We start from the raw sequence: 12,520 nt of genomic DNA on the forward strand, positions 1-12,520 counted from the left end.
CAATCAACCACTTGATAAAGATCCAATGTACCAAAGCGGGGGTGTTTTTAAAATAGAAGTGAGTTCACACCAGGAGGCTCTATTATGCAGGATAAACAACTTCACACATATCTGTTTTTGATTATTTTTGCAGAGAAATGTCTGTTCATAGCAAAAGGCTGCTAAGGCATTATTCTTGTCAAGAGATAATAAATATTTCATACATTTTAAGAGATTAAGGGTTTGAAACAAACAGTTTCACCTGCTGGGGAAACTCTTCTCATTCATAAACCAAAACCATGTTTTTCCTGGAGTTGATTGAGGGTTTAAGGAAGTCAGGCACCATTTATGCTTTCCCCAACATGTAAAGCCTGTTAAAAAAAACAAAAACAAAACAAAAACCTGTCTTAGAGCTTTAGTTTTTTAGGTGAAAGTACCAGATTTACTAAGTGGGTCTGTGTGTGTTGGTATTTTAGGCTGGGATGGATGGGGGTGCACAGACAACTCAGAAGCCTATTCGTACAGTTTCCAGCTCCTCTCCACCCTGCTGCTCTGTCTCAGTAACCTGATGTTTGTCCCGCCCGTGGCCATCGCCATCCGAAGCCACTACCTCCTGGAGGCTTCGGTCTACATCTTCACCATGTTTTTCTCCACTGTGAGTGAAAAGTGATAACCTAAAGTATATTTTCCTTTTATTTAAGCATGGTATTTTGCTAATAAACAGTTGGTATCAGTAATGCACAAAAGTAAGCATAAAGAAAACAATCATGGTGCCAAATAAAAAAAAAAATTGAATTTGAAACAACAATTTAGAAAGAATCACAAAAGCAGATGTTTTCTGTAAGTCATCAGATTGTGGCAAGGCTAGCTTTACTAGGAAACACATTCTGCATCAAATTCCCATGTATGCAGATGACATACTCCTATTTCTGAGTAAGCCATTCAAAGCTACACCACAGTCAGAAATACTTATGCTTACAATTCTATTCTGCATTGGAAGCATTAAAATGAATGTCCTTCATTAAAACAGAAATGCTCCAGTATCCCTACTATGATCCCCTGCTCAGAGCCATAACGTTATTACTTTTCCACTACAGGAACTTCCCCCAGGCAACAGCAAGTTTTAGAAAACATTTTCACTGCAAAAATTACAACTAAATTAAGTTTGGGTAAATTATTTCACCCTCACCAAAAGTACTGTTTGGCAGCTAGTACTGTTAGAATCAAATGAAGTATGTTGTTTTGTTTCTTTCAGCTACCTTTTAAAAAGCTACATCTAGTATATTAGCACAGAATTACAATTAAGAAATACTGACAATAAACGTTACCATTGATGCTAAGGATGAAATCTTGCTGGAGCCAGAAACAATGCTCGATATGGCATCATTATTTTTTAATAATGTGCTGCATTTTATCCGCCTCCTAACCAAGAAGAGTGTGTTTTATAGAGTGAAAGAAAACTACATTTAAAAGCAGACCATGCTTTTTCATATCTCAGGGGACTAATTTAATATTTCTCCTTGAAGAAAAGGTTTCACATGCTTTTGTTGAGAAAGTGCCTATTGTGTACTTTTTTGAAATATTATTTAACAAAAGAAATCCTCCTTTATAAAAGGATAAAAAAAAACCCAGTTCTCCTTAAAATGAACGATGTCTTACGACGATAATGTGATATATATAATCATTAGCGCTTTTTTTTATTGATAGTGTATACAGTAGACATTTTATAGATAATGTATTCATACCGGAATTTTTTTTTCTTCTTTCAACAAAGCTGTAAAAATAAAATTGCAAGAAATATAGCTGTAAACATATGCTAGTGGGATTTCATACATAAATAGAGTTGGCCAGTATGTGCATGCCACTGTGTTGCAATGAATCTGAGATGAGTTTGTAAAAGAATGGTCTGTATAGCTTCTTTGTCAGTAACCAGCAATAACCTGTATGCGCGTATTGCTTATTTTATTCAGCTTATCATTCAGCTCGTGCTTTTTACAGAATCAATACTTTTGTGCTGTTGTGCCGTCTATTCTTCTGACACATCTGCGTGTTTTTGTAACCTTTGTGCCTTTCTCTTCTTTTCTCACAGTTCTACCATGCATGCGACCAGCCAGGTATTGTGGTGTTTTGCATCATGGAGTATGATGTTCTGCAGTTTTGTGACTTCCTCGGGTCTCTCATGTCAGTGTGGGTCACCGTCATTGCAATGGCTAGGCTAAAATCCATCATCAAACAGGTATGTGTAATTCTGAGCGAAGCCTGTTTCTACTGATACTCAGACTGGATATTCGTTTTCTTTCTATAAAACTGAAAAGTCCTGTTGTAATAGAAACTTTTCCCTTTATAAAGATGAAAATGTAAGGCTTGCATGGTGATATCAACAGTTCTTTGATACATTGATCTCAACACAAATGAATTGAGAAAATGCATGGAATCATTAACAGTGCATATTTATAAACACACTAATTTTCCCCACTTTAGCTGAAAAGTAATAAGCGGCACTTCAGCTTGGACACATGAAGTGCAGCTTAGGTCATACCCTTTTATGTGGAGATTATGTCTCTAAATGGATAAACAGCCATTTAGAAAAACAACTCAGCCTGTCACATTTGCTACTTAATAAAATGTTAGTCGTAGGTAGATGTCAGTAGATTCAGACATCCGGAAACAGACATTTTCAGACCCTGATGCCTTTGCACTCTCCCAGACCATGAACAAAGAGAGATTAGATTAGATTAGATTAAAGGACTGAGAGGCTGTAGCTCTATAAACGAGTACCGCATATGCCTCAATTTTCAGTTATAAATGAGAAGATCAATGTGTTAAAATCAGCATTGCATGGCACTAAATTCTCTGGTTGCTGACATATTGCGTGGGTAATGGTAAACACTAACAGGTGCACCTTCTCCATGGGTCACTCCCTGGCTGCATACCAAGATGGAGCAGTCTGAGGGAAAGTGTGTGTGTATGTGTAAATGTGTGTCCATGTCCATAAGTGAGACAGAGAGCGGGGGGGAGAGTGGAGAGAGGGTGTGAGGTAGGAGGAGGGTGGGGAGTGCATGAACATCTGCTGTCCTCTAGAGTTTTCATTTTTGCTTAGCGCTGCAGTACGCAGTCACTAATCAAATCGCACATGTCAGGACTGGCAAGTGGGACTTTGTGCGTTTGTGTACTTGAAAAAGACACTGAGCGTGTGTATGTGTGTGTTTGTTTGTATGTTACACTAGTACTAGAGGATAAAGGACCTAAGAGCATGGAATATTGTTTGTCTCGCTGTGTAGTATGCGACTTTTGGACCCCCAAAGCTCTTAATGTCTTAAAAATGTTGGCTGAAAATCATTTTATGCTTGTTCGCATAAAGATTGAACACCAGGAGGTATGTTAGTCTCAACTTGGTGAAAGTTCTGGATCACAATTATGAAGATAATTACACTTCATCACATCTTTGTAATTTTGCCCCTTCCTTACTGACAACATTGTTCTCACCAATGTAATTGCACTGTAGGACATCAAACATGTTTGTTCAGTCAATCAGAAAAAAATAGCCACATGATCTTAATTACTAGTAGCTACATAGGTATGCCTGAAATAGCTGCTGCAAATAGAAGCGCTGTTTTCTCTTTCAGTGTTTGACGCTCCGAATTTTCTATTTCTGTTTGCTTTTCATGATATGAAATTAAACCAATATTATTCCTAATATTTGTAACGTGACTTCACAAATAATTTGCAAATTTGAAAATATACTATAGAATGAATGAGTATGTAACCTTGCTAATAACTTAGCAGTTATTAGCAGTAATCCACAGGAATCTTAGTACATCAAATGTCTGTACAACCTTGTAAAAATGTTTTATATAGACATATGTTAATATATTACTGGTTCCAGCATTATTTAATTATGAAATTCTTATTTGAAAGATGATAAGCTGACCTTTACTTAGCCACTGTTTCCTTGGCTGTTATATGACACCTCAGTGTGGTACGGTCATTAGACATGCACCAATACTATATACATTAAATCTGACACACTGTATATCTTATTAAGCATGAAAATATAAGTTGCAGATAAAAATAGATTTTTTTTTTTTTTTTTAGAATTCCTGCAGGCTCATTTGTCACTATGCATTCATGCCTACATGCAACGCATGCTTGTTTCTGTGCCACTGTGTGATCCACCAGAGCAGCATGACTGATGACTGTTGCTGCAACGAGTCCTCAGGCTGCACCATGCTGCTCCTTTCCTCCTTGGTGTGTGCCAATTAGTTCTATTCTCCTGCAGACAGGTCATCTCTTACCAGCTCAAAAATCCCCGATTCCTCCTCACATTGCCTACTAGACCCTAGGCATTCTGGATGGGCTCAAGTTCTCCCCGAGCATGTGTAGCACAGTTTATTGATTTTTTTCATTCTCATTTTATCTCTTTTATATCCTGTGGCTTTGTGTCCAGTTGTGAGCTTGGCAATGAAATAAAATAAAATAACTGATTTTATATATCATGTGGCTCTATTGTTAGCATTTTGTTTTCACTGTTTTATTGGGGCTTTCAGCTGTTTCAAAAGAGGTCTAGTGTATTTTTCTATAAGCACTTTAAAATACCCATTTTGATTTCACCTGAACTCTGCAGTTATTTTCCCTACGGGTACATTAAAGTGCTTGTATATTTACATAATGAGAGGCTTTTACCTTTTGGAGCACAAACTTGCATGCTGTGTGCTAAAGGTAGCTTGTTGTGGCAGTTAACAATGCAGTAAATAGCTGCCATTATTTTATATTTTCTTGTTTTGAATAGATAACATGAACAAATACTTCTATAGTGCCTCAAAACCATCTGTCAATACTGTCAAACTGTCTATGATTCTCAACCGCGAACCTGTTTGTTCTTTCATAACATGGATATCTTTAATAATAGCAGACTATTAACTGAAAACTAAAATTTGTAATATAGTATTGTGGTGACTAGTAGAAAATAACAACATCCAAAGCCTTGTTGAACTTGTTGACAAAGCACAACAACATTTCTTTTAGTAAGGCACTTATTTCTGTGCAGCATCACAGCTATGTTCTTGATGGCTTGAACTTGAACTTGATGGCAAAAAACCACGTGTGTTAAGAAAAGTATAACTCTGAGAGCCAAATAACAGGATGTCAGCTCAAAACAGAGAAAACGTGAAAGTATAGTCCACACATGAATCACCTGATGGTTTAGAGATTTGATGCAAAGCCATTTTTGCTATATGTATGGAAAAATGATTACAGCTTTGCCACACTGACAATAGTCTTTACCTCTCCATAGGTAGAGTTGTGCTATCGCCTGACCGCACAAATATGTTCTTGCATGTACATGTAACAATGCTGACTGTGTTTATGGAGGGCAGTTATTGATCCATGTTTTTTTTGTCAGGTTCTGTATCTGCTGGGGGCGATGTCTCTGTCCATGGCATTGCAGCTGGACCGTCATGGTCTGTGGAACCTGCTGGGACCCAGCCTGTTTGCTCTGGGCATCATGGCCGTGGCATGGGTAAGGGAAAAATGATCTACTTATTTATAGGAACTGTAGAGAAACAGTCTAAAGCGATAAATACGTAAAAATAAAAATATGATATGATATAAGATAAGAACATATAAAGTAAAGTATCACACTAAAAATCTTTATCCAATATATATATATAACCTTTAAAAATTTATAGTGGGCTGGGTAATTTTTTTTTCTTGTGCCAAAATTTATATTATTACATTATATTATGCTTATTAAAATCAAGTTAAACCCGTATAAATCAGGTGTAAAAGCATTTCTGCATGTATTTATAGGGTGTAAAATTATTGTGCAATAGATTTTTTATTTTATATTTGTGCACAACATGAAACTGTTACTTTAATACATAATTTGTCTTTAACATTCACGCTGGTTCAGACATGCAAATAAAATGCGTCTCCACAGTCCCTCTAGTCCCTGATGATAGTAAGTATAAAAGGATTAAATCTGTCATGTAAGCTAACATAGGCTTGGAACATGTGCATGCATAAAAAACTGGTGGTTTTCTGACCAATGAAGCTATTTTACATTAGTATTGAAGGGGCTTTAAAAGTTTTGCAGCCTGTGGGTATTAGTCATGGGTTGTAGTTCCATTATAACTCAGCTTGTACTTTCACTGACTCTTCTTCGAGTCATAATGTGCTCCCTGAACTGAGAAGATAAAAAATAATAGTCTTTCAGGCAAGGTTCTTGTGGAAAAAAAGCCTTTAACACCAAACCTCTGACATGAGTTTGAAAACAAGGTTTGTGGTTTCCTTGGAGAAAGCTTTGTGCTGAATAAAGTGTGGGAGTTGTAGCGCTGAGAGTTATCTATCTGCGAGCTGGAGGATCCTACAGAAATATTGGAAGACGAAGCACTGTTTAATTCCACCATGTAAACCCTGCAGCTTTAGCACAATAAGTAGGAAAGTGTATTTTTTTTACTATTGTCAAAAATGTCTTCTTTCTAAATGCTTTAAAATAATTCACTGGAAATGTATGTAAAGCTACCGGCTTTCAATATTTGACTGATTTTCTTTAGTCTTTGGCTGATTTGTAATTCAATTATAGATGGTTTGTTGACATATGTTATTTGACGAGTGGCAAATGATATACTGTGACAGTGTCTGCGGACTGGAAGTATAAACAGAGACAGATAATCTCTCATCCTCCCTTGGCAAATGAAACAACAGACTGCATAGGAATAAACTCCTCGCAGCAACCTTTCCTTAAAGGCAGTTGAATCTCATGCTAATGTTGCAGTTTTTAAAGATGAACCCAGGATTCTGCTTTGATTACCTGACACTTAATAATTTATCAGCGGTTCAACAGCGTATGTCTGCATTTCAACATTCTCCGCTCTGTACTCCAACTCCGAGTCTGAGCACTGCACATTTTCTACAAGAGCCCTTTCATTTCAGCTTGTCATGTTTCTGCAAAGCTTGGCATTCGGAATGTTCTCAGACACAACCGAATTAGATCAGTCAAGCGGAGGGCACAGAGCGTCTGCTGCTGTGCAGGGGTGTCATTAGCAGCAAGAGGAAGGGGGGGAAGTTCAACTCTGTCAATGCCAAATATCCCTAATTCTTCAAACTAAATGAGGTCCCTGCCTCATACATAAAAACACAATCCTGGTCTAGAATTATTTGGCTTAACCACAAAAGTATGCGAGGATTTTGCATTCTTCATTGTTAAATGCATACAGAGCCATTTCGTGCATGTAATTACTTTTGTCATTCATGACCAGCTTACATTTCCCCTTATATTGTGTCAAATTCTTCATAATAGCCTTTTGAGAAAGAAAAAAAAATCATTCAAGCAATCAGTGTTTATGAAGCGATGAAAATAGAGACTGAATGAAATTAAATGTTCATTTCTCTTTGCGCTGTAATAGAGGCAATCATGGGACACTTACAGAAAGCATTAGCACATATTCTCAAAAATAGATTTCATATCCAGCTCCAGCAAAGAAACATAAAAAAGCAGATAAAGCATCGACAGGCACGTCACTAATCCATCAGCTGATCCAGATGATAGACTTTTTCTGCGGCGCTAGGCATGAATACAAAATTTCATACAATAAAACCACAAGAGATTCACGGAGAATACCATCCCTCTTCACCTGCAATAAAATAGAGATGTCTAGTGGTCCCTCGCTGAAATCCCACTGGTCTCAGTTCTTTAATGACTCTCCCTGTGTGATCTCCCACTTCAATATGCTCTTTCTACATAAAAAAGTTCATTAAATTAGTAAGACCGTTAAACACAAGGCCTTGGAGATCAATTCATGTGGAAAACAAACTATGAACTATGAAAATAAACTTCACTATATAAAACACTTTGTGGTTTGCTACGTGAGACTCTGCTGCCTTTGACACACATCACGCTGTTAACATGTGAGCGTAAAAGAAACACACATGACAATGTGTTCAAACACGTGTTTACACACAGCCCTGGGAAGCGCACATTATAACTCTGCTTTCTAGTCTGTGGTGATGAGGTCAGATACACATGAATGCAAAAATAGATTTTTTCAGGTTCTTAGTGGTTGTTGCTAGGGTTATATTGGTTGCAGGCAACACAGCACATATGGGAATAAATTAAGTCTTTTTCTTGGTCTGTAAATGGATCTCAGTAAAGGATTGGCGCTGTGTTTTTCTTTTCATGGAATTTCTTTTGGAAGCTGTCATTTCCTGTATGAAATTATGAGTGGGTATTAAACTGTTCCCATTGGAAAATGTTACTTTGTGAGCTTTCAGGAAAAAAAACAGGTGTAAATAGTGATATTGATAATCTTTTTTTTTTATGTGTCTGTGGACCTTGTCAGACTGTGCGCACCATCCGGCGTCGACGTTGCTACCCGCCCACCTGGAAGCGCTGGGTGTTCTTCCTTTTCCCGGGCACCATGATTGCCACATCTGCCGTGGCGCTCTACGCCTTTGTGGAGACGGAGGAGAACTACTTCTACATACACAGCATCTGGCACATGCTGATTGCAGGGAGTGTGGGCTTTCTCCTGCCACCTCGAGCCAAGCCGGATGCCAAGGTGACCCCACTGAAGCGTAGGCGGGGCTGTGGCTATCAGCTGTGCGTGAATGAGCATGAGGAGCTTGGCCTGGTGGACCCAGGCATCATTTCCATCAATAGCATCTGCACCAGCTGATAAACTCCCCACTGTCAACCTTTTACCTTAGAGACACTTCATTGCCTTCTTTTACTTGGGAAATTCACACACGGGAAATTAAGCCACAGAACTTGAAAAAGCAATGTAAATACTTTAATGCCGATGTGACACTATGTATTTCTTTTTTTCCGTTGTTATTGTCATGGTAATTACTATCAATACAAATGTAATTATTATTATTATTATCTATAGTTAAAGTTCTGATGAATTGTGGGTGTACAGTGACACACTGTTGTTTGTGAATATGTATTTAAAGTCTAAGCTGAAACACTGCTGCTACCTGACAGTGACTGTAAAACTGCTTCTGTTAGTTATTTATTGGTGGTCTTGTACAGTAAACAGGCCAATTATACTATTGTAGGGGTACAGATAAGGGGAGGGATATGGACGGACATTTAACAAGGGCACGGCTTTTCTGAAATTCTTTTGGAATATATATCTTTTGCACTGAGACACAAAAATGTTATTCTGTAAATTTTTATAAGGATATAAATTACAGTGGGCATCACAAATGTAAAACCTAGCTGTCATGTGGAATGTTAGACTGTCTTTTGCAATGTACTGCTTTTACACGAATGTGCTGATTGTTCTTGAAAAAGAACAGCTCCAAAGTCCAGTTTCCTGTGCTTAGAGAAGAGGGGAGGCAGGATTACTTCAGAGACCTCAAACCAAGACCTCACCTCCCTGCTCTTTTCTGACAGGACCTGTGTGACACCACATTCATGAACAATAAATGTTTTCTTTCTTTGCCTCAGTATTGCTTTGCTTCTTTCGAAGCTTTTAAACGTAGTGCAACTGGCAAAGCCTCCCACAAAGACATCGTAGTGCAATTCCTGGCCCTAATGGATGCCAGTGGTTTTCAGACAGTGAGATGAGATGTTGTCAAAAGCATCCTCCCAGGAATAGAGCTAAAGATAAATAATTCTCCTAGAGAGCGGGAGCATGAATGCCGCTTCAGTCCATACTGTTTATATGTAGACTCTCTTCTTATATAAGGAAAAGAAAAGCTGTAAAAGTTTTATTACTGTTTGCTGTATTCCTTTTAGGTGTGATCCATCAGTCGTTCTTCAATATTTATCGTTCTGGGTGGTTTCAGGTTTTTGTTCTTTTTATTTCAGAATAGATTCAATAATTTATTGTTTTGGCAGGTGTACAAGTGAAAATTGTACCTGGCCTTGATAGCCCTCCAATAAGATATGATCACAGTGCTCAGAGACATTTTGAAAGTACGCTCATTTAATCCTTTGTCTTGAGTAAACTGATACAGCATCCCTGTAGGTATAAAGCAAGACGGTGATGAAGCTGTTAGCTACAGCAAAAAAGACAGAAAACCTGGAAAAACCGTTTTACATCATATTAAATAAGCAAATATAAGAGTTCTTTGAGTCTTAGCTTGATAACCTACAGTATCAGATGCTTTTTGCATGTAAATGCAGTCAGCTGAGAGTTTAAAAGCAAAGCAGTTATATAGTATATTAGGTTATTCTCACTGCTGTTGCCCTCACACATCTGTTTACCATTATACACTTTCATGTCTTTGGATCTGAGACTTTATATAAAGATAAATATAGCCTCTGGGGAGGCAGAGAGCTAGCTGTATAAAAACATAAGTCCAAATGTAAAGAAGTCTATAAGAAAATGATCCTAGTTTTCACTTGATTGGTGGCCTCAGTAAACACTTTTCCTGATGAGTTTATAATCACAATTGCCAGTTTCAAGGCTTCATCAGTGCAGCCTGATCCTCATTTTGTACATTATGATCCTCATTTAGAATAAAATGTATGATAAAGAAGGGAATGCTTTAGAGTGAAGGCTATCTCATGATTATGAGCCTGTTACTCAGTCGGAAGACATTGTGAGACCATGCAGAGTTATCGGTTCAGTTTCTCCACTGATTGCATTTTCCTTTAACCCTTATGTGATGTTCACATTTTGATACCTGGCCAACTTTTGCATTTTGGGTCTTTTTTATTCAATTTAGTCATAACAGTCTGTAAAAATACTTAACATATGTTTACTTTGTCCCAATTCCAAACAATTCATCTCAGTCTATAGTTCAGCTCCCATTAAATAAATAGCCTGTTGGTGCCAGCATATAAACCACACAAGGGACAGAGTTTTGCTCTGTGTGTTGCATACTTAATTCATGCACTTTATCTATCTTTCTGTCTATCTTGGACCCACACACCTCTTACATGCTTCTGTTGCTCCTTGATAAGGAGGAGAATTTATATCAAGGAACATCTCACGGTCAGGATGGTTTTCTAGATGGCATCTTGGATGTAAAGTTAAAGATTTCACGTCACACCATTTGTGCTGGCCCTGGTTGCATCGTGGGGGCAGTCATGTGGGATGGCTTATTTCTTGGGCATGAAGACCATTCGCTCTCACCATTTTTGACATCCATTTCCCCCCCTTGATGGCTGCTGATGGGACTATTTGGGAGCAAAATGATGGTCAGCCTCATCCGCGTCTTCAAACTCACTGTTATACTCTGAATTAATGGTCCTTCTGTAGCTCACTTGATTGAGTAGGTGAGCCATATATTGAACATTAGAGTCCTTACCACAGGGGCCGAGTTTGAGTTTGCCCCAGACTGTTTCCCAACCCTGCTGTCCAATAAAGAAGGGTTGGGATCCAACAAAGGCAAAAGGACTCTGTATTGAAAAATCTTCTTCCAGACTTTCTCTTTTGTCTGAAATCGCAAAGTTCTCTTAGAGAATATTTTCACCATTTTGATTGAAAAGCAGGCACAGGCACAGCTACTTGTTGTTTCCTGTTCCTGATTTACAGTTGTGACAGAATGTGAAACAATACAGAGTAGTTCTCACAAAACAGAGTGTAAAATGTGCAGGAATGCAGGAGCAGAGAGTTGGAGGGTTGGAACACAGACACACAAGAAAAAACACACGTTGTATATGTTCTTATATTATAATTTATATGTCCTTCGCCATAAATGAGTGAAAGACAAGGTGTCTGAGGTTGAAATGATATCAAATCACATAATGTTTCTTTTGGTAAGCATTGGAAACAGGTCCAACACCTGAACACCAAACAAGATTAAAACTGTTACTGGGCAGCTAAAACATTTATCATCAGTCAACAGAGTCACACATTAGATTTTTGGAAACTAAGCTAGTACTAGCATTAGCTCCTCGGTACTACCTCGTGATCTAAATATGGTTGTGTTGAATTTTTAGAAAACAAACAAACAAATGCCAACAGCCAAAATGTCAAAGAAAAGGTTTCAAAAGAATCTCTGAAGTCTATTAGATGATGTCACTGTGGATATGTCCATCTTTTATGTACAGTACATGTGCCCGGCATGCAAAATGTATGAGATGAATTCCATAAGCATGCCTGTCTCTGTTGCTTAACTCCACCTACAGTATGTGTGAATGGAGGATTCCCAGAACTTACCAAAGGAGACTTTCACAGCAACTGGAAACTAATATTTCTAAAGAAAACCTGCCACCTGATGTTTTCTTTTTTGTTATTTTTTATGACTACTTCCTACACATGACCTCTTCTATTGTTTTAAAATTATTAACAACACTTATAATTGAATAACAAGTCTTTTTTTTTAAATTCAAAAAAGCAAAGTCTTTATTTACAGCTCAAGATAGAAGATTCTACTAAAGCCTCAAACTACTGCAGCTAATTATTTCTCAAGTGTTTGTGTGTGTGTGTGTTTGTGTGTGTGTGTGTGTGTGTGTGTGCATTTGTGTATGTTTTTATGTTCCAGCTAAATAACAAGACAAGCATATAGTGCAAGGAAATCAGCAAACATAGCAATTTGTCCCCCGGGAAGGTCCATGCAGAATGTCATGGCATACAGTTACATT

The 12,520-nt window shown here is 37.8% G+C and overlaps 1 protein-coding gene across 1 annotated transcript in view; it reads left to right on the forward strand.

The window, feature by feature from the left end:
- Positions 1-9,424, forward strand: part of tmem8b (transmembrane protein 8B) — a 33,063-nt gene extending 23,639 nt beyond the window's left edge. The window contains exons 10-13 of the mRNA XM_006790015.3: positions 456-634; positions 2,069-2,215; positions 5,381-5,497; positions 8,319-9,424. Coding sequence (XP_006790078.2) covers positions 456-634; positions 2,069-2,215; positions 5,381-5,497; positions 8,319-8,654 — 779 coding nt within the window. The 3' untranslated portion in view covers positions 8,655-9,424. The remainder of the gene's footprint in view (positions 1-455; positions 635-2,068; positions 2,216-5,380; positions 5,498-8,318) is intronic.
- Positions 9,425-12,520: the final 3,096 nt, after the last annotated feature.

Source organism: Neolamprologus brichardi, chromosome 12 (genome assembly GCF_056152115.1).
Source record: "Neolamprologus brichardi isolate AB-2024 chromosome 12, ASM5615211v1, whole genome shotgun sequence".
NCBI classification, from domain to species: Eukaryota; Metazoa; Chordata; class Actinopteri; order Cichliformes; family Cichlidae; genus Neolamprologus; species Neolamprologus brichardi.